This window comes from Condylura cristata, unplaced genomic scaffold (genome assembly GCF_000260355.1).
Source record: "Condylura cristata isolate star-nosed mole 26May11 unplaced genomic scaffold, ConCri1.0 scaffold00016, whole genome shotgun sequence".
NCBI classification, from domain to species: Eukaryota; Metazoa; Chordata; class Mammalia; order Eulipotyphla; family Talpidae; genus Condylura; species Condylura cristata.
The window spans coordinates 22,143,894-22,166,868 of record NW_004567117.1 but is presented as its reverse complement, the minus strand read 5'-3'; the positions used below and the strand labels follow the sequence as shown (position 1 = coordinate 22,166,868).

The following is a 22,975-nucleotide window of genomic DNA, read 5'->3' as shown; positions in this document are numbered from 1 at the left end:
GAGGGAGGGGGAGGGGGGAGGGAGAGAGAGAGAGAGGAAGGGAGTGATAGATACAGATGAGATTTCTGTGTCACATGATGTGCTTGGTTTCATCTTTATTAAAAACCATTAAACAGGTATTTTAAATGATTGGATTTCCATAAGCAGTATATGAGTATGCTGTTTGCTCCACACACTTACCAAGATTTGACACTTTTATCTTTCAGTATTAGCCATCTAATCTGCATGTAATGATGCTTCAGTATGGTTTAAGCTGTCTTTCCCTGATGTCTAATGAAGTTAGTCTCACTGTCATATTTTTACCATCTATTTAGATATCCTCTTTTTGGAAGTATCTGAATACTTTGTCCATTTTTTTAATGAACAAGTTATCTTTTTGATTGGCAAAATTTATTTATATAATTTGGATATAAGTCCTCTGTCATATTAATGTTTTGCAAATATATTTTTATTCTCTGTGGGTTGCCTCTATATACACTTCACAGTATCTTTTAATAAACCAAAAGTTCTTATTTTTTTTTTAAGATTTATGCATACTGAACTAGGGTACAAGCAAGAGGGGCAGGGACAGTGAGAGGATTCACCAGAGTGGGGAGCAGAACAGGCAGATCGACCAAATACACTGCTGAGGGGAGCAGCGGGCCGGTCAGGAAGGGTCTGCTGCACCATGTGGGTCACCTCTGGGGAAGGGGATTGAACTCGCACTGAAGTGGCAGTGGCCAGCTTGCAGTGCTGCATCCTTACCTGTTGCACCACCAGGGAGGGCCCACCAAGGTTCTTATTCTTTATCCAATTTGTGTTTTTGTTATAATTTACTAGTTATTTTTTGTCTTGCTTTAAAAATGTTTGCCTAAGGCCCTCCCTGGTGGCACAAGTTGTTAAAGTGCAGCATTATGAAGCTATCCACAGTCACTGCAGCACAATTTTAATCCCCAGTCAGGGAGGCGACCCACATGGCGCGGCAGACCTCTTCTCTCCCACTTGCTGCTCCCCTCAGCAGTGTATTTCAGTCAATCTGCCTGATCTGTTCCCCACTCTGGTGATTCCTCTCACCCCACACTTCTGGCCTATAGCCCAGTTCTTACATGCATAAATCTTTTAAAAAATAAAATTAAAATGTTTGCTTACACCAAGGTCTTAGAAGTATTCTGTGACGTACCACTCCAAAAGTTGATCATATATAACCTTTCACATACAGACCTGAAACTCGAGTTGATTTTTGTGTATTATGTCAGATAATGGTTAGATACATCTTTTCCTGTATGGATATACAGTAAACCCATAAATAACTTAGTAAAAGGTCATCTTTCAGCACTTCACTATCATCTTTACAATAGATCAAATATATCTCCGGGGGTGTTTAAGGATTTTTCTCTCACCGTGGTCAATTTTTCTATCTTTGGGTGAATCCTTTGCTATCTTAATTAGTATAGTTTATGATAGATATTACCATTGTTGTATCTTTGGCTCTACACTTCCAAGAGAATTTCAAAACAATTTTGTCAATTTATACACATACACACACACACACAAAACCTTTCTATGCTACTAATTGATTTGAAGAATTGATATTTTTATATATTGCATCTTCTAACCCATGGTTGTTGTATGTTTAACTATGATGTAATCTTACTCCAATCTTTAATTTTATTGTTTAAAATTTTCATACAGGTTTTACATATATCTCGTTAAATCTGTTTCTAGATATATTTTCACACTACTGTACATGCTATCAATTTCTAAATTACACTTTATGTTTACTTGATGATGACCTTTTTACATACAGCTGGTGTTTGCTAGTATCTTATTGAGATTTTTTTTACATATATCTTATGAAAAAGGTATTGATTTGTAATCACCTTCCTTATAATGTTCTTATTAGGTTTTGATATCAAAGCTATGCAGACCTCAGAAAGAAGATAGAGCAGAGCAGAGTGACAGGTATGAAATTAAGGGAAAAAGGATGAATCTGACACATTTTGAAGAAGATTTGGCTGCTTTTCATGACCGATTAGATTGGCAGAAAAGAGAAGTATCGGCAGAATGCCATGGTTCATGTATCATACATAGATTGAAGAATGGTTCTGTAAGAAACAAGGAAGCCAGTGGGAAGTAGCATTCTTCCTATATTACCACAAGGCACAAATCAGTATGCCTCATTGGTTCTTCCATGCCTCATACTGCTTTGACACATACACCACCTTCTACTATCCTTAGTCTTCTTCCCTTCTACTCTTCCCCACAGCAGCCAAATTAAAAACTGTAGCCACAACCTCCACCACCTTCTCTCATTTTGATTAGGAATTTGTAGGTATTACTTCTGGTCTGCCCAGAAAATCCTCCTCCCTGCCAACCAATGGGCTTCTCATCTTCAAAGCAAAACAGAGCCTCTGCCTCCCCAGTGACTTGATTTCATTTGCTTCCCAGGTGGTTAAGTAACTTCGAAGCCAAGTCTGCTGGAGAGGCTCCATTCAGGCAACCTGGAAGATGCACTCTCCAGCTCCATTCCTTACCAGCTGAGTGACCTGGGCCTCCTCTCCTCATTCCTACATAGAATAGAGGACTGAATTGGTTTGTATAAGTCATTTGAAGTGGCTTGGTTTACAGTGAACAAATGACTTTTTTTTTTAAGCTCTTAGCTATCATCCTCATCACTGTGTTGAGTCCTTTTAAAATCTCTAACATTCCCACCAATGAGCACTCAGAACTCTCATTGCCTAAGAGGGCTCAGCATTCCATATCATGACAGAAAGCAACACTTTCCCTTTGATAACTTCCACCTCTGTAAGCTCTGTCTCTGCTCCCTTTCTCTTCCAGGTAACTAGCTGCTCCACAGAAGTACTAAGATAGCCACCATGACTCAGGCATCCCTACTGTCTCCTCTTTGGGATTAACATCTTCACCCTGGAATAGACAGACCTTCACATGATTTTTGATGTAGCTTTGAAATCACAAGTGCCCATGCAGGACTCAGGGGAGGCCACATAATGACTCACATCCAGGATATTCTGTGTCACAGCCGGCCTTCCCCTACAACCAAAATAGGTGGGAAGGCAAAACCCTTCTTAGTGCACAGGGTTGTCTAGGTTTGATTTTACTTTTTCATCCTATGATGAAATTAATGAAACAGAATGATTCTTTATGCTGATACCATTCAAGGTTAAAGAATTCAGTCTTTTTCCTCTGCTGAATTTTCTCTTAAGGAACAATTCTGTTTGTCTAAGCTAAGGAATTCTGTTTGTCTAATCTCAAGGTCTTTGACCACTGTTTTTCAGAGACCTGTAGGGTCATTTTGTTTACTTTCAGTTGATAAGGAGTTATACTAGGGCACAGCATGTTCTGAAATCATCAGGATTTTTCATGTTTTTTGCCACATATAGTCCTAGTTTTGAGCCCCCCTTGCACTCTGGAAGTGACATCCACAGGCCTCTAGCCTAACTGACCACAGGGCATAGTTTCCTTGAAAGCCAACTTAGCTTTCCCAAATATGGGTCTCAAGGCTGATGTCACATTTCCTCAGCTTCAGAGGACAAATGAAAAGGAAAATGTGTTTCAAATGTGTGATAGAAACATTAAAAACAGCACTAATGTGAGGACCAAAGCAATCAGGACAAGTCAAACTATAAATTCAGAGAAGGGATGTCAATGCCGCTAAAAAACAACAACATACATGCAAAACATTTCCTAAAACACAACTTTTGAAAGGGGACAAAATATATAATCATGGTCAAAAAACTTGCAAGCAGAAGTATTTTCATTTTGTCATAAATTAGGAAAATGAAAGGCCACAGGGAGACACCATTTTATATTTAGTAGGAAAATGTCTGACAATAGCACTGAAGAAACTGTAGATTAACTGGCTAGTAGATATTACTGCTAGGATATGCACTGGTGTGGTCACTTTGGAAAAAACAATTAGCATTGTGTAGGAAAGTTACACATTGGTTTCATGACCCAGTAATGCCACTGTTAGATGGTACTGCTATACCCTAGGATAGTGGTTGTGAACCAAGGGATTCAACCTCCATCCTCACACTGGGGACGTTTGTCAATGTCAGGAGACATTTTCAGCTGTCATAACTGGGGAAGTAATACCGTCAAGGTCAAAGATGCCACTAAACATCCCACAATGCACAAGATAGCTTCCCACAGCACATAAGTATTAGATCCAAAATTTCAGTAGTGCCATCGCAGAGAAAACCTCCCTGGGAATGCTGACGCTCTCCTGCACCAATAAGTGAGTCTAAGAGTGTCCTCAGGAGTACTGCTGGTAACTGAAATGTTCACCAACAGGAAAGAGGACAGACTGTGGCTTATTCCAAGCAGTGAAGATGGATGACTTTCAGCTTCATGTGACAATGTGGATGAATATAAGCACAAAGTAGAATGAAAAAAACAAGAGCAAGAGGGAATATATAATATAATGTAATGTTTACAAAGTTCAAAAAGGCAAGATTGTATTAATATGTTCAGCTATATGTATGTTTGACAATAAAAATAACCCATAATATAAAGATAAATACATATGTAGGAATGCTGCATACCTATGTCCAGAAATGGGAAAGTCAGAAGCACAAAGATAGACTTAAGTTAGGGGGAATGCTCTGGATTTTTCATTAGGCTAAGTCTTATTTTGGTGTTCTTTGCAACAAGTAAATTCCATATAAACTAAAAAAGGGGCCACATGTGAGCCAATGATGCATCATGAACTAAGAATTATGATTAATCTGATTCTGTATCATTAGGAATTTTAAAATAGATTATATTTTCAGAGCAGTTTTTGGGTTCATAGAAAAACTGAGCAAAAGATACAGATTTCCCACAAATATGTAAACCCACACACACACACAATCTTTTAAAAAGAGCAGAGCTTTCTAACTATGGAGTAAAAGTTCTCTCTCCTTTTTTAAAAATATATTTAGTGAATATTTGCTCTATACAAAACATGGACTTCCATACTTGGAATTTATAGGTTTATGGGAGAGAAGACATTAAACAATTGCATTAAACAATTCAATTTGAATTGAAGTACTGCTGACAATTGGAAGTAATCAATACTCAAATAGAAATATTCAAATGGAGTGAGGAGGTGCTAAGTGGCCTGGAAAGTGAGAAAGATGTCCACACTGCTAATAATGGAGCAAAACTCAGAAGGTCAAAGATTAAGTGGCCAGAAGGCAAGATGGGATTTTGCACATGACAGTCCCTTAATACTAACCTTACCATTAAGTTCCATTTACCTAGTTAAACCTCTAACTCCCCTATCATCTCTCCAACTTCACTCTTGACTCTCTTTTTGAAACTACCCACTCCAGCCCCCAGCTTAATAGGTCTATTGGTGTATCCATCCAACACCAAGGAATTTCAGCTTCAGAGTCCTTCAGAGTCCAGAGTCTCCCTGGCTGGAGTTACTCTTCCTGCTTTGTGTCTCAAGGAGGTCCAGCCTCTGGGACACCCAGTAGGACATCTGAAGTGATTAGTTACAAAGTTCTATCTTAAGGTTTAGAAGAAATGCATACATGTTAAATACCCTGCTTAGTTCTGCAACATGTATACAACTTCATAATCAAATGAAAAGATATTTTATACAAAAATTACCAGTTTATAACAGAAAGTGCCTCCTTGAGTGCCTCTGTTAGCCAATACTCACTAGGAGTTTGTATTTGGCCTCATAATGAGTCACACTTTCTGTTAACCTTAAGGCTGTTTCTAGGTTACCAGTGGCCCAAGTGAGATTTGAAAATATCCAATTAGTGATCCTAATGAGTTCAGACACATAACTGACCAACTGAAGCAATGATTTCATTCAAAAATAGTTTTGATACCCACCAAATAAATTTTTTATGTTCCCTTGAAAGGTTTTTGCCAGTCAAGAGAATAAAAAGACACCTAACAGAGCCCAGCTGTTGCTTGGATGTTTCCATGGTGAGAACCCAAAGTTAGACAGGAAAGTATTTATTGCCCTAGTACCACACAAAGTTAAGAAGGAGAATAAAGTACAGGTCATAAATACCTAAAGACAGGGCCTTCCTGGTGGCACAATGGGCTGAAGTGCAGCACCTCAAAGCTGGCTGAAGATGCTCAGCCCGAGTTCAGTCCCTGGCCAGGGAGGTGACCCACATGGCGCAACAGACCTCTCTGTCTAACCCACTGCTCCCCTCAACAATGTACTTCGTCAATCTGCCTGTTTTGCTTCCCACTCTCTGTGAATCCTCTCACCATCCCTGTACCTCTGGCCTGTACCCCAGTTCTGTATGCATAATCTTAAAATCTTAAAAAAACAAAACAAAACAAAACAAAAACAACGCAAGAACTGGACCACTGGCCAGTATCTTGATGCATAAGCCATTGTTCTGCTATCATGCTTTGAATAACATACTTATGAATCCAGCAATTATTTCTTCTGAGCATAAGGAGTACTTCAATAGAACAAAGTTTATTGAACATCAGCAGCAGAAAACAGGCACATGCACATAGTCAGGTTTCAGATCTAGACAGGCAGGTGTGAACAAACTGATTCCGTGATAACTACCGACTGAGATATCTGGCTTCTGTTGTGTAGGTGCAGCTTGATTTTATATTTGAATGAACTTTATCCTAACCCGTAGATACTAGTAAATTGCTTTAAGTATTCCTTAGAGGTATGAAAGAGCTAAAGAGAAACAAGGATGAAGGCAGACTCAAATTCTTTTAGACCTTCTGAGCAACATCGAGATATCACACAGACTCCCAGGCTAAAGTTTCAAGAAGGTGGGCCCCAGAGGAGAAATGGCTTCACATCTAGCGGGGGGGGGGGGCTGTCCAGAGTCCCTCTTTTCTCTCTCCCACAAAGTAAGGTGGAACAATTGCACTAGAGCCTCCAACGCTGCCAGTCTGCGATAGCTGAACACACTCAATTGCATGGACATCACACAAGTTTCCCCATTGCCCAAAGGTGTACAATCTAATGTTTGTTGTCAAGCCCAACTCTACTTTAAATGTTTCAAGTAATGGCTTGAAAAAACTTCTTACACATGGTCTTTGCAAATGGAAAAGGAAAAAATTCTAAAGTGTGAACAGCTTCTAGTTAGAAATGAAAGAGCCATGAAATGTGTGTCCTTGAGAAGTAGATACCAGCTGTAACTGCCACAAGAAGGCCAAAGGCATTTCCGATTTTTACTGTGCAGCAGTATCTTTCTAACTCATGACTCAGGTCTAGGGCTCAAATGGCCTTTTCACATGTTTTGGACTCCAACATGCACCCTCAGCGCTTAATATGGTAATAAAGTATAGATAATTAACAGCTAGAGATAAACCTCAAATCTTCTATGTCAGCCAGGGTCCTTCCAAACAACCTCATTTTCTATTTTCTACCCCCTCAAGTCATGCCCCCAAATTACCAGCAGTAACCACATGGATCATGTGCGTAGCATTTACTTTCTACTTCACTGACCATCTGCTGATGGAGATGCCCATAAAGAATGAATTGGATAGGAAGGAGGTAATGTGAAGGCAGCCGGGGGCAGCAAAGAGCCAGATACACCTCCTAAGACCGAAGGAATGAGACCCATGTCATGGCTCTACACATCACTTGAACACTTACAGTTCCCACAGTGTCCTAAAGAGTTTTAGACACAATTCAAAGAGTAGGCCTAGGAGATCCAGCAGTGGAGCTATTGATGACTCTCCAATGGTGTCTCAAACCCTCCAAGGTCCACAGCAAACTGCAGAGGAACAGCTCTCACCCTGGAGATGCTTAGTCCACAGTGGGAATACTCAGGCCCTGCCTTCACAAACTATTCAGGTGTGGCCTGATCATGGGTCATGTTAGTTGCTCCATGGGGTTGTTTTGGAACATAAAAACAATTGCTCTAATCCAAGCTAATACTTTGTCAGTAGCTCTCATCAATAAATATTACCCAGAGTTCCTGCTTCCTCTCTCTCATCCATTCTAATCCCTACGAGGCAGTGAGATGTGCACTGCTGAGCTCTACGTTCAATCATGTTATGACGTCCAAGACTTGACTTGCTCACTGCACCACATCATCTAACTTCTGTGCCACCTCTGTGCATTCACCATCTATCATTTGTCTTAGTTCATGATATAATAAGGTCCTTCTTCCCTTTGTCACTTAACATGGCATTCTCTGGGCCCAGAGTTCAAGTCTGATGCCCATGGTGGCTTCTTGGAACACCCCATCCCATCCCCACCATGCTCTTTTCTAAAGAAATTTTTAGAATTATAATTTCCCCTGTGGAAAAGTACAATACTGCTGATAACAACTAAGTCCCACTTGATTAGTGAAAACCACTATAATAAATTAGGTGGATAAATTTCCTGATTGAAACACATATTACCCTACAATCTTTCTATGCCATATTTGATATGGCATATATGCTGAACTTCTGGTATGGTGATTTCTACTCACCACTAGATGGATTCCATCGTAGGGCTAGCCCATGTTTTAACCATCCTTCCATTCCCTTATTCTTTGCCGTGACTTGTGATGCCATGAAAATCTCCATACATGCCCTCATGCGCTTCTGTAAGTTCTCCTTAAGGACATGTTACTATATCCTTTCATACTCTATATCACATTCCTTTTCTTTTTTCAGTCGAAAGTCCTTTTCCAAAGTTACCTATGATTATCTGCTTCCATATTGATGTGTACATGGTCTTAAAGGTCTGGAAGCTTCATAAAGGTCATGTCTACCACTGCATCTTCAGACCCAAGATATGGTAGCACAAGACAATCTGAACTGACCGGATAGTGAATGAGTGGGACTTTGCTCTCTTTCAGCTGCTGCTGCAACAGGCTTAGGGCAACAGCTATAATACTGAAGGCCACAGAGTAGAAAGTCCAAAAAGGTAAGGATAGATTGGAATAATAAGCTGAGATTTGAAATGTCTCTTCCAGAGACTTAGTGGCTTCCCATTTATTTGTAAATAGGATGATGGAACAATTCCAGCCATGTTTTCATAAACAAAAAGGTACTTCATCTTTGCTTCAGAACATTCCTCCCCATTTCATGATCCAAATGATTTATCCTACATAGCAAAACCAAAGGATCAGACAAAAATAAACTTTAAAACCATTCTTTGAAAACTGACCATAGATCAGAGCATCCAGCAGAGAGGAGGAAAAGAGGAGAAGAGGGGAGAGAGTCCAGTGGACAATGGTGGGGACCCTTGGTGGATACACTGGAGGGGGAAACCCTATACTGGCAAAACACTGACAAGGACGCAAAACGATGATTTTTCAATAATAAAACAATTATTTTCCCTTCTGTTTGGAAGGCAATTTTACAAAGCTGGTTCTAGGTGGGGGGAAAAAAGATCTTCTCAAATGCAATCGTTCCTTATTTGTTTCACTGCAGAGGCCTGCTGTTGGCACACAGCCATGACACCACCCGGCCCCGCCTGTCCCCTATCATGACTTGGGAGACAAATGCCTGCACACAGCAGGCCCTGACTGGCCACTTCCTTGTGAGGATTCATTGCTAGTCAATTTTTAATCTCTTGTTTATAAAACTAGAACCTCATGGCTGGAAAAATAAAACCTCAGGAATGAAATTATTTCTCTGGGGCAATGTGAATACTGTAATTGAGTATTCCTGAAGTGTGATATAATTGTTTCTGAATTCCTTGCTGAGTTATTGTGTCTTCGGAAGCATGCACCAGCAGCATGACTAAAAGGCCTCAGGCAGCAGGTACCTGTCCCAAATGCGCCCAGGCTTCCTTGGGTCCCGCAGGGCACTCTCCAAAGAATAAGGATAGGCTCTTTGCCTGGCTTTTCCCCCCAGCGATCTCCCCAGGGAAGGCAGGTTCTCACCTGGATGGCTGTGGTCACAACTTATGCTAGTTATTGAACAAACTCAGAGCCAGGTGCTCTTGTGCTAAGCAACTTTATGCAGTTTACACCTTTCTTCTTGCAGTAACTGTTGAGGTTTATCCCCCATTCATAGATGTGGAGCTGGGACACAGGCACAGAGAGGTTAAGAGGTTTGCCCAGAGTCACACAGCAAGTAAGCCAGTATTTGAGGCCATGTAACCCAACTCTAGCATTCTACCATGACGCTATGCTACCTCTGCTAGAAAAGAACCTGAAACGAGGAAATGTTAATGGCTTCTTCCAGTCCATAAGGGAAAGGGCCATTTCTTTGTCATGGGAAAATAAAAATTGCTCCGTGGCCACTGTGAGGTTACTAAGCACATGATGTAAGGTAAGAATGATACTGGGTGAGGTCCTTCTTTCTCTGGACCAGTCCTCCTCAATTTCCAAGCTCTAGTCCCAAAGGACCCCCTTGCAAATTGTTCCCCCAGCATCACCACTGACCAGTAGAGTCCCTTTTTTTTGCCATATCAGATTTGACCTCTTCGACCTACATTTTCAGGGTTTTACTGCCTCTGTTTGATTAGCCTTCAGAAGAGTGAACACCCAGCTCCCTCCACAGATTCTCATCAAGCAATGACCACCTCATTCTTCTTTCCCTGATGGGATTGAATCAGCTCATCACAGTGATCAAAAGAAAGTTCTACTCCATTCCAAAGGGATCCTGGGAACTAGATCAGATTAGAGAGATGCTCAGTCTCCAAAGGACCACCTAATGAGGGACAGAATGCCAACTTCCAGGGAGAATCAAACGCTTCCAGAAAGACTGAACATTCAGAATATAGATGGAAGGTGTGTTGTATAGGAAACATTGGCTTTGTGCAGGCCAATGGGAAGCAAGCTGGACCCTGAAGAATTAAACTCCCAAAATGATTTAACTAGAAACAAGAACCTCTTCTCTTTGAAGTATGTTCACCCCCTATTCCCACAGTAAATAACTTGTCTCTTCCTGAAACATCATACCAAGTAAGGTCACTCTAGCTTGAAAGACATTCACTCTTGATGATAACTGATTTCAAGGTTCACTGACTGGGGGAAGGAAGTGAACTTCTCAGTTTCAGCATTTCATAGAACGATGCTACACTTTAACTATTTGCTTTTCTGCTCCCTTGATTTCTTTTTCCTGGGTTGTGGCATGTAATTCAGGTTTCAACACTCAGCTACATGCACCTGAGTTCCAGCAGTGCCTCTCCTACTACCTGTAGAATTTCTCCTTGTGGCCCTTTAACACCTCAAGAGCAAATCGTTCAAAGTTGTTGAGTGACTTTCCAGGCAACCAATGACCCTGGGCAACTAGCTGCCAGGCAATCACCTCAGCCTCCCTCTTTTTCACCATTCTATAAATGGTGTCCTCCTGCATCTCACCGCCTTCCCTTACCTGCGTTCTCCCTGCCAGTTGCCTCCCCACCCTCCTAGTACTATGGAGCAGCCCTGGGACTTCTCCTGGCAGACTGCTCTCCTGCTGTGAGCACTACCTGAGCAGCCTGGCAAAAATGCAGCTCTGATCTCACTTCATCACTTCAATTTCATCAGAAGCAGATTTGGTTTTAAGGATAAAATTTTGACCATTTCTTCAAACCCTCGAGAGGTCCTTAAATTTAATTCAGCAATGTCCAGGTCCCCAAGAAATCTGTAATCAGGTCTTAATGAATCTTTGAGAAACCAGAAATCCTGCCACACAAATCAGAAGGGACTTTCCAAATCGAATTCTTCCTCATGAATTGGTGCTGCTTCTTCTTGGCTTCTGCCAAGCTCACTCCCTTCCCCCAGCCCTCCACTAGTCAATACTCAGGAAACCATGAAGAGCCTCTTGGACACCAAGTGGTGAATCTGAATGGCTGGCTGGGTTCTAACTGCATCTCCCCCAGGAGGTCACATCCCTTAGTGAGTCCCATTTGCAAGGAACCATTTCCCATCAGATAAACCTCCCCAAGTATCTACTTGCTGCTCATGGTACTGGTGGTTGTTAATCTGGTTGTTGTGAAATCCTCTGTTATGTTTATGCCAGTGCAAGGGATTCTTCTCTCCAATTCATGTCCATATTTATTTAACAATTACCTTCTTTAATAGAACACTCTCCGGGAAAGCTCCGGGGCATGGAGTGACTCTAATGGTAACAACAGTGAGCTCAGCACACTTACTACCTCTCTCAATTCTCCACCACCCTACTGAAGAGATTGTGAGTTTACAGTGGAGAGCCCCAACACCAAGCTTGGGGAGGGAGCAGGGTCTATGGCCTGGAGACCAGAGCTGTGCTTTCAGTGATTCCAGTCACTGCTCCTTTACTGCACATGGCCAAGCCTTCCTCCAGGACACAGAACCCAGGACTGGACCCATAACCTGACTCATAATTTGTAGTTATATAATGCCTACCAGTCTCAAAATGTATTTTTTTGCTTACAGATGCCCCTGAGAGAAAGAGCTAGTGCTATGCTACTTCTGGTCAGATGCTATAGCTCACTGGTGACTGAATTCTGTAGCCCCCAGTAATGAAATGCTATGGACTTGGGTTTGGACAGACCAGGAGCAAGGCACTGGCCTAGAATTCAGCATCCAAACACATCCCCTTCCTGTCAAAATATGGGAGGATGAGCTCACTCCTGTATCATTCCGTAATTAGGCTCTTCATTTGCTCACTGGCTCCTGTGGCTGCTGGAGCGGTGCCAATGCCCTTTCTTACTAAAACTAGGATCACCTTCAATTGCCTCCACCCAGCTCCCAGCCCAGGCACTCACTCTCAAGGGCATGGTTCCCCTTCCCAACACCCACTGGACCACTAATTGGTGAGCATCGACTATGAACCCCCCCAAATGTGAGGAGAGCTGAGGTAATTGAAAGTTAACTGTGGCTTCCTCACAAGCATGAGTTTATGTTCTTTACACCTTTCCCTCCCCCATCACCAGGCTTATGGGAAATCACTTTTGATGAACTGAGAAGGCTGGTTCCAGTGTTGCCGTCATTATTGTGAACATTGTTAGAACTTGTGGGCCCTGTCTTCAGTGACAACTTAGGAGAAAAGCAAATCAGCATCATTATTTTAGGATCATAATCAATGACTATATAACACAGCTCATTAGGATTATCAAGTTTTAGTAAACAGCTCTCATGTTTTGCCTTCTCAAATCTAATTCATCCTCAAAAATTTGTTGCTACTGAACACATTCTCTGGATTCAGAACCTAGTTTCAGGGATGTTTGGTTCTGAGCATCGACTCTGCCTCAGGATGGTTTAGGTTCAAATCCAACTGTGCCACTTCCCACTGGTGCAATCTGGGACAAGTTCTTTAACCTTCCTGTGCCTCAATTTCCCCATATATTAAATGTGGAGTGTGATACCACCACCTTCTTCATGGAATTGACAAGTGAAATTGTCCAGCACAAGAGCCAGCGCAGAGTAAGCAACCATCCCTAACACTGGGCACTGCCATTGTGACTACTTTCCTCCTCCATAGCGAGGGACAAGCCACAAAACTTCGCCTCACACGACACTGAGAGACTGCAGTAGAAGGGGACATCCTTTCCTGAGTGAGCATAAACATTAAAGACCATGTTGGAGAAGACTCAAAAATTCGACATCGTATCAATATGCTTTATGCAGTGCATCAAGAGATGCATAAATTAAGCTAGACGATAATGGAGAGACAAGAACAATTGACATAGTTGTCAAGCCTTATAATATATAAGGGATCCCTACATTCTCTCTCTCCTTCTGTATCTGGAATTTTCCAGATTAAAAGAGTTGCTGTATAACAGTTAAAAAGGACAAACCTTGCAGGAGACAAATGATCAAGACTATAAACAGGGACACTCCAATATCAATATATCAATAGCCAATGAAGCAATTAAGCAGCACACCTCATTAGGAATGAGAAAATGCAGGAAAAATGATGCAATGGAAAGTTTCACTTTTCAGAATCACAACCTTGTAAAAAATTTCTTCACATCAAGCACTAGTGATGGTATGGGAAAATGACCACTCATACCCTGATGATGGGACAGTTTACAGAGCCATGTGGTGAGTAGCAATGCGTAATGTCCTCTGATCTGGATTTCCATTTCTAATACCTCTCCAAGAAGTTGCTAACATATATGGCACAAACCTGTGTCTGTGTACGTATATGTATATTCATGACAGCAAGTTTATTACTAGAAAAATCTGAAATCAAGGCACAGCAAAATGAAGACATAGTGTTTCTACAGTAAAACACTGTGCAGGAACTTTTAAAAATGTACTGATATGAAAGTCTAGAAATAACATAGATGACATAGGCATTTAGTAATTGGTACCTCATTTATTTTTTTCTATAGTATCACAGAAACAAAACTAGTTTAATAAAAAAGGTACAGGGCAGGAAGTCACACCAACTAAACTCCAAAAACAGCTCTACCCAATCTTAACTGGAATACTCTGAACAACTCACTTCATGCATCATGCCTTGGTTTTTCTTCCTGTATCATGGGAATAATAACAGCACTTACTGCATGGAGTAATGTTTAAAAATATGACATTCTCAGCACAATGACTGGCACTTTATTGCTCTGAAAAGATTAGCTACTATTGCAGCTCTGTCATTCTATCTTTGTTGTTGAACTATATGGCCCAGCTACCTTACTTTTATATCACCAAGCTCTTATCTCTAAATCCTATGTCAGTTTTACTCGAAAACATAAAAAGTTGCTTTACATGGTGCTTGCTACCTGCCAGGGATGAGACCTAAGTGAACACACAGCTATCAGTGGTGGAGAGGAACATCCCCGCCCATCTCTATACCTGCCTTCTGGGCCCTACCATGCAATGATTCCCAGTGCCCAGCTGGGAAAGACTAGTGTGGACAGAGTGCTCCCCCTCACTAGAAGGTGTGGCTTGTCTTCACCAGCAGGTGCAGTCTGGACTTCTGAGGCTGGTCTCTGTGCTCCAGCCTGAGTTGCCATCCCCAGGGTGGTACCCATAGCCTGTTGCCCCTGGGGGCACCATCCCTCCTGGTGCCTTCTCTAGCACCAACAGGGACCAAAACACATCTCTTAAGGGTCATGGAAGTCTACAGGTCAAGCTGCTGTGTCTAGTGCTTCCCAACTACAAGAGCAAAGCCTGGCCACAAGCCTTGACTGCCCGGAGACCCTGTTTACCTTGTTATCAAATTTCAGTTCATTAGAATGAGGACTTCTGGTGCTATAGATACCAGGTACAATGTTCCTTACTTGTATCACTGATGAGAACAGACTTGGGCAATAGAACAATTTCTGAATTTTTTTTTGACCACTAGTTGACAATACCATCGGCCCAAAGAATGCCCAATGCCCCTCAAATCTGAGTCCTCAATGCCACTTGAATGTCTGTGCACAGTGGGTGGCCAAGGTGGCTCTAGTGAGCTTGACTGCGTGGCCGACTGCACACAGCTCCCTAAGCAGCCTAGAGATCAGCACTCCTTCCACGAGTCCCATTTTGTCCTGCCATTTTGGTGTATGCTGGTCACATTCCCTTATGTTGTATATTTGGAATGTGGTGGTTGTGACGCTGATTAGAACTGGATATGCTGGGCATTTTGGTTACTGCAAAAAGCATGAGAGCTCATTAAATCCTGAAAAGGGCACAGCATATTTCCTGGGAATTTGAAGAATACAACGTGGCTAAATTGAATGAAAACAAAGACAAAACAAAAGGACCTGACTGTGGTATCTAAATAGTAGTGAGAATTTTATTATCTGATAAAACATTTTTTGGATCCATGAGCAAAAGCATTTACGATAGGTCTACACAGTTCCACATGCCTCCAAAACAAACAAACAAACAAAAAAAAACCTATCTCGTTCCCAATAGCCAAAACACTTCCTTCTTCACCCTAAGGAGGAGCAGGAAATTATAGCTACCCAGCTACCTTTCCTCAGGCAGGGCTTCTCAGAGTCAGTACTACTATATTTGAGAAGAAGCAGTCCCTTATTATGGGGGCTGCCCTGCACAGCAACCCCTAGAATCTAACTGCCAGTGGCACTCCCTACCCAGTAATGGCAACGTAAAATGTGTCCAGGCGTTGCCAGATGTCCTCTAGGGACAAACCATCTGTGATTGAAAACCATTGTCTTAAGTGACCACAGGCACTTCCCAGCCTGCCTTCAACTCCTGAGCAGTCCGACCTCTCTCAGACTCATTGTCAGACCCCCTTTCCCCTGTCTCTATACATCCCCACTTTGTACGTTTTCCATTGTGTCCTGAGGACACATGCCAACTGGAGTGAAACCTCTGACAGACTTGGACTTCATGGAACATTCCTTGCTCTAACCCAGAACTAAAGGACGCTACTGTCTAGAGCCCTGTCATATTGCATGGCAGGCTCTTCCCTTACACTTCACACTTTCACCCTTACACCCCACATTTCCCTTTGTGAACTGCAGACCCTTTACCACCAACTGCCCTCATGCCCTCAGGAAAGTCAACCCCTTGAAATAGGAGTTGACAAACACCACCTCTGGGCCCAATCTGGTCCACCACCTGTTGTACAGTCTGTCAGCTAAGAATGTTTTCACATTTTTAAAAAGAAAAAGCATCAAAGGATATTTCATGGTGTGAGAAACTGAAAATTTAGTGTACATAATATGTTTCACTGGAATGCACCCATCTTCATTCCCTTACCTGTTGTCCATGTCTTTTTTCCTGCTCAGATACAATTCAGTTGAGTAATTGCAACGAAGACAACCTGGCAGGCCAGGTTAAACACACTTATTACATGGCCCTTGACAAGAGAGCGTTTCCCTCCCTGGCCTTTGAGACACGTGGCTGTGGTCTACACCACAACTCCCAGCCAGCGTGAGCATCGTTCCTGCCCCGTCCCTCTTCTATGCACATTGAAATATGCACAGGATGGAAAGCTGGATAGCACAAAGGTCAGGGACTGAGGCAAGTTCAAATGACCTCTATTGGTTGGAATGTTGTGTAGACAGCAACAGGATGAAACTTGAAGTTTATATATTAAGTCCCACGCATTACCAGAGAAACTTGCATACAGAACAGGAAAGAGACCTGGTGTGTATTGAGTGGGGTAGGAACCAGGATGAAGAGGAAAGCATCATAGGGAAATTTTGTTCATTTAATGGAATACCAAGCAAGAATAGAGCTTTAACATTATGGAAAAAATTGAAGTCAGAAGACTTTCCTAGTAAGCAGGAAGGTTCAAGGACAGAATGAGAATGAGGTGCCTTAGGGAAGAGTAGCTGAGCACTACTCAGACGTGCAGAGAAAGGGCAGCAGTTCTGGGCCACACAACCTTGAAGACATTTTATTTCTAAGACGATATACTATTACAGTATAAACCATAAATACTACTTTTTTAATTAGATGCTAAAAATAATTTTCTTGGTAAAAAATGAAAGCACCAACCTTTTTTTTCCCTGGCAATCAAATCCAAGAATTTTCAACACAAAAATGAAACTCATTATCGCACATAGTCACTAAAATACTTTTGAGTTACAGATGACCAACAGCACTCATACCTTCTCTGGTAAATACTCTGTGTAGAGTTCTATTTATTAAGAGCCCAAAATAAAAACTATGTGAATTTAAGAGTCCCACTAGACCTTCAAGCACATCGCATAGCCAGGTAGACTTACATCTGTTAAGGAGACTGAGATTTCTCCTTTTCAGCTCTTTAAATGTTTAGATTTACCCTCAGTAAAGACACTTCAATACAGTATGCAAATCACAGTCCTTCTCTAACTAGTCAGAGGTGCACACACATCTTGCTCAGTGATTGATTAGGAATGGCTGGTTGTGAAGTGGTTTTGTATCATTGGAAATTGAAAAACAAGAGCCACATTTGGGCTTGATCTTCTATTCAGCCTAGTTCTACAAATCATCACAAGACTTTCAGCCCAACTGTTCTGAAACTTGTAAAATGAGGTTAATGATACTGCCCAATCGGTATCCTACAGGGAATTAAATTTAAGTGATAAATAAGGACCATCTGAATGTAGAATACCATCTATATTTCACAACAGCATAAATCTCTCTCTGGCTTTTATCATATTTCCATGTTCTTTTCAAATGTACAGGTTCCCCTCACTGTCTGAATATAGAAGGCTCCTATTTGGTATAACTTGGTAGATGACAATGGGGAATGTTATCATCATTAATGTACTGAGCTTTTTAGCACTCCCAGGCTCCCCAAATCCCTACTTAATCATACCAACTAGGAATGTCTTACTTTTAGATAATAGGGGAAGCCTGTGTCATAATTAGTTGGGTCACAATTATAAAATTCCTCTATGTGACATATGTGCAGTGTGCTGCTGCAAATTAGCAGTGGGCCAGAACATTCACTTAGATGAAGAGTAATTTTGGCCAGGCATGCGTCTGTGTGTTTCAAGGTCTACAGGAAATCTAATACACTGAGCTACTTGATGCCAAGGTGCTATATTGGGCTGCAGACATTGAGCAAGGGACTAAGCTGCGCCTTCAGGGATCATTTCCCATTTTACTTCCCATCACCTTTTTCCTCTATTCCACCACCTGTGGTCAACACTGACTTGACCTTTAGGGGCTACAGGGCACACGCCACCAGTAGGTTTCATGGATGAAGCCACTTCATAATCATCACAGTGTATTAAATGTCATCTCTCTTTACAAACTGAAAAGTATATTTTTGTCAAATATGCTACCAGATTTACATTTAGTAAAATGTAATGTATGTTTCATTAAAGTGAGAAATCAGTTCTAATTGAAAAGAATAAGATAAGCAGACTTTGGAGACATACCTGTGGCTCCCATTCCAGATCCCACCAAGCCGCATATGTCAAAACTGTGACCCCAGTGACCACAACGCATTGTCACCTGAGCACACAACATATAGACCTTCAAAGAAACTAACAGCAAGAAGTAGACCAGGAACAGGACACAGGAACAGGACATAAGTCACGCAGAGCAAGAGAACACCAAGGCTGCTGACAGGTCCCCTTCACTCCCTTTGCTCCTTTGGAGGTGTTAAGCAGTGGTTTTTCATCTGCAACTGTCTCCATGACACTTCTCAAGCCTCAGCTAGAAGCAATACGGAAAGCTTCAGTGTCCGTGAGCACTGAGTTTCTAGAACCTCTCGGGTCACGAAATACAATGTCTGTGGTGGATGTTCGCATTCCTCCATCAGTGTAGCTGTTTAGAAGTTCACTGAACTAGCGCTTTCTGGACACAGAAACTGAAAAGCCTGCATATGGAGGGCTGGGTGGTAGAGATGGTGCCAACATGGGTGGAGACGGGCATCACTCTCAGACCCATCCCTCCTTTTCCTTCTATGTCAGGAGGCACCCAGGCATGTGGGCTGCTCCCTGTGCAGATCCAGACTCCTTTGGATCTGTGGTGTTTGGGGGAAGGGGGTTGTCCCTTAGGGATACAGAGGAACTCTTGATCAAGTTCTTTCTTAAGATAATCCAACTTATTATGAGTTATTTCCTTCATCCCATGCAGACTCATAGCATATATTGGGTTCCCAAGTAGAGCTATGTGATGAGAGAAATTGCTCCAAACAAATGATGGGTACAGGGCTTCTCCCCTGGGGGCCGCAAACAGGGATGCCCTGCATCTGGTGTTAACAGCAACCCTGGTAGGCTTGGCTGGCTTGGACTGGTCCGCAGAGCCCCTTCAGCCTAGTCAGTCAGGAACACCCAGCAAGGCAGCCAGCGCTGGCCCAGCCCCGGGGCAGCCTGTGGCTCTGAGCTACAGAACTTTTGCACTCCTATAGATTCTATCAAACTTTTATTTTGAATATATCCAATTTCTCATGGTATTGTCAATCTTTCTATTTCTTCCTACTTAACTTCCTCATTCCTACATCCCAGCCCAGAGGAGGGATTCTAAGGACAGAAAGCACCCCTTCCATTCATGTATCTTCATGCCATCAAAAAGTCCTGGCATGTAATCTATACCAGAACTCAATAAAAATGTTTGCTGAGTAACCATCAGAAACTGACGACATTAGTACTCAGTGAGATGTGTATCGATAGATTTAGTACATCCATGAATAGGTTTATCCTCAAGTATACTTCTGAGGTTCTCAAGACCCTTCCAGCCCCTCATCTGTGTGGTGGCACACCATCTAGGCCAAAGCTTTGTACCTTGGATTCTTTTCTATTGGCTAAAGCATGGTTTTCCTGAACAGATTAACAGAGCATAAGTGGGTGAAAGAGAATTCATGTGGTCAGTGAGAGCAAATCTGAGCATTTCACTAGGGCCACCCTGGCTGGAAAGTTCCATGGGAATCGGTGGTGTTTTAAAGAGTGAGGGAGTAAGTTAGGAGGAGGCTTTGTGGCCAGCAGGAAGGGGCTGGTGGGCCCCTGTGGGGTGTGGCCTCCGTCCACCTGCCTGGGTCTGGTTAGTGCTTACTTTTCGCAGAGGTCTCGTACTTGACTGGTCTTGCAGCCTGGAGCAGTCTGGGAGCAGGGGCTGGCAGGAGCCGACAGAGGACTCTTGATATTCTGTACGGAGTGCCTGCGGCTGCGCCTGCGGTCCAGGCCCCTGGGCTCGCCCACTCCACCAGAACAGACGCTGGCTCGCCGCCGGTCCCGGCGCCCGCTGGGGGGCGGCTCTGCAGTTTCATCACCATCCTCCAGTCTCAGCGCCATCTGAAAAAGCAGAACATGTGCAGTGTGAGGTCAGTCTCAGCGCCTTTCCCAGACCTCAGCTGTGACGCTGCGCTTTAGACTGGCCTTAATGAGGACTTCACGCTGTCTTTTCCCATCCTCCCGGCCTCAGCTCCTGCGCAAGCCCTCACAACCACATGGGCTCAAAACACACTCCACAGTCTAAAAGAAGCTGACTGTGTGGTTATTCCCAATCCCAGGGCTGTGAAAAGGACAACTTCTCTCATGCACCCTGAAGTGCAGACCATCCTGCCATCCAGGAGCAGCTCTCCTGGCCCGCCCTGGCTTTTCACTTTTGCAGAAGAAAAGTTCCTCCAGAAGCACAGGGTGTGGGGTCCCAGAAGTTCCTGCACTTGCTCTCCTGGACATGGTGCTCAGATGAACAGAGCCCAGAGTCTGGTCAGGATGCTGAGGCTGGAATAGCCCAGGGCATCCCGGCAGGCTTTGCGCCTCCCCTACGTCATGTGCCAGCAGCCCCCCTGACAGCACTGCCGTTCTCGGGGTCCCTCAGCAGCATGCCCTCAGGCCTGGTAGAACCTCTAGTTTCACTAGACAGTTCACATATGCAAGACACAAAAACATATGCCAGAAATACTTGAATCCCGGAAAAGTTATTAAAATTTTTCTTTGTGAAGTGATTCGTATTTGTGCTGAATAATTGGTCACTTCAGGATTTTGTGGAAACCTGAGCCTAGGAACACCACCCACATACCCCTGCCCACTACCAAGGGATATCTGAGTTCTGCTTCTAGTTGGTGCCCTTTCAGAAGCCTAGCATGGCCATCTTTTCACCTCTCTCTGGACTGGATCCTACCCCTCAACTTTCTCACTCACATAAACAGCTTCTGTCTTTACCCTGCACACTTCAGCTCACCGGGGCAGTCAGCCTGCTCCTTACCATGTGCACCTCCCCAGCCCTGGTTGTCCCCACCTCTGTCTGGATGGATTCTCTCATATTTTTAGGTCCACTTTCTTCAATACTAGACAGTAAGATTTACATAGTTTGGTGTTGAGTAGGCCGCTGGGTGCATGCTGGTTGTGCCGTCAATAAACCAGAAATGACCTGTAGCAAATTACTTGCCCAACAAATGATACCTTGCATTTGCAGGTGTGTGATAACAATAGCTCACATAAAGACAACTTATATAAAGAAGCTAAAGCAGGACCTGTGCTGTGACCGCTATATATTACTAAATATAGCAGTCCTTCTCCCTCCAAAGCCCTGAGATGAAGGTGTTGAGCATAACCACACACAAAGCTGGCAGGCTAGACCACCTTACAGTACAGATGAACCAGTCCAACAGTCTCACTGCATTGGTCATCACAGAGTCTTATGGATACCTGTTCCCAAAGGTATAAATTCTCCAGGCCCTAGATGATCTAGGTCCCATCTCACATGTTCAACCTGACATGTAAGAGAATGTGGAGGTATATAAAGACCAGGTAGCTAACTGTACCCTATGACGAGGCACAGCAAATCTGGCTGTTGCAAAATCAGTGGTCCCCTCTGTCCTAAGTTCTGACAGCTGTGTTCACCTATCACAGGGAGGTTAACTGAGTCAAGAACACATTAGCCACCTCATCCAGACCTGATACCTGAGACATGGCCTACTTCATAGTTGAGCCTTTACTGGTCTCAACTCTAGTTCCCTCCAGCTCTCGCTTTTGGAAAGAGTGATTTAGTGAAACTCTATGTGCCAGATATGGTTTATAACAAACTCTCAGATCTATAAAGAGAATTTAATAGTTTTTGACTATTTTGTTGCCTTAGAATTTAGTAGTCAGCCATCATTTGGGAAGGGTTAGTGTAAGAAGAGATAAGAGTTTGGCAGAAGTGCTACTCCTATAAAATTCATTAGAAAGTCTCTTTTCCAGGGTCCCCTCCCCAGTATAACTGCAAGAACTAAAAAAGAAATTATGCATTTGGTTAATCACATATCATCACCTCAACTTTAATGCTTCAAGTGTCACTGTCTGGGGCAAGTTTGAGAATGATTATCCACCTAACCAAGGTCAGTATTTTAAACTATTTCTAGCCAATCATTTTCCCTCAGTTTTAGATTTAAAAATTCGAGACCAGCTGAACTTACCCTGACCTGAAGTATTGATTCTGCTTCTTATTAAGCACACATTTGGAATGATAAGATTAGAAGCTAAAGGAGAGTTCAGATATTTCTAATTCTTTGTCTAACCTCAGAGATCAAGGATCAAATAGCATTCAGTTCACAGCTCCTTTCAGGGAGAAACACAGTGTTCATGAGATGAAATCCACTCTCACTGCCTTTTGTCAGTAACAGAAACCACAAGAACCTTTAAAAGTCTGCACAAACTATCAAAGGAACACCAAAAAATAGAATTCAGTTGAGATTTTCTAAGATTCAAGTCCTCCACAAAGCATCTTTTTCAAAAAAGCAAACTGTGCTCAGAACAGGTGGTTGGGGCACAGAATTCCAGGATTCCTAGTGGCAGCCTGGCCATCAGGGA

The 22,975-nt window shown here is 42.8% G+C and overlaps 1 protein-coding gene across 1 annotated transcript in view; it reads right to left on the bottom strand.

Moving 5' to 3' along the window:
- Positions 1–22,975, bottom strand: part of FHOD3 (formin homology 2 domain containing 3) — a 385,640-nt gene that overhangs the window by 104,365 nt on the left and 258,300 nt on the right. The window contains exon 10 of the mRNA XM_012725906.1: positions 20,235–20,473. Within this exon, the coding sequence (XP_012581360.1) occupies positions 20,235–20,473 (239 nt within the window). The remainder of the gene's footprint in view (positions 1–20,234; positions 20,474–22,975) is intronic.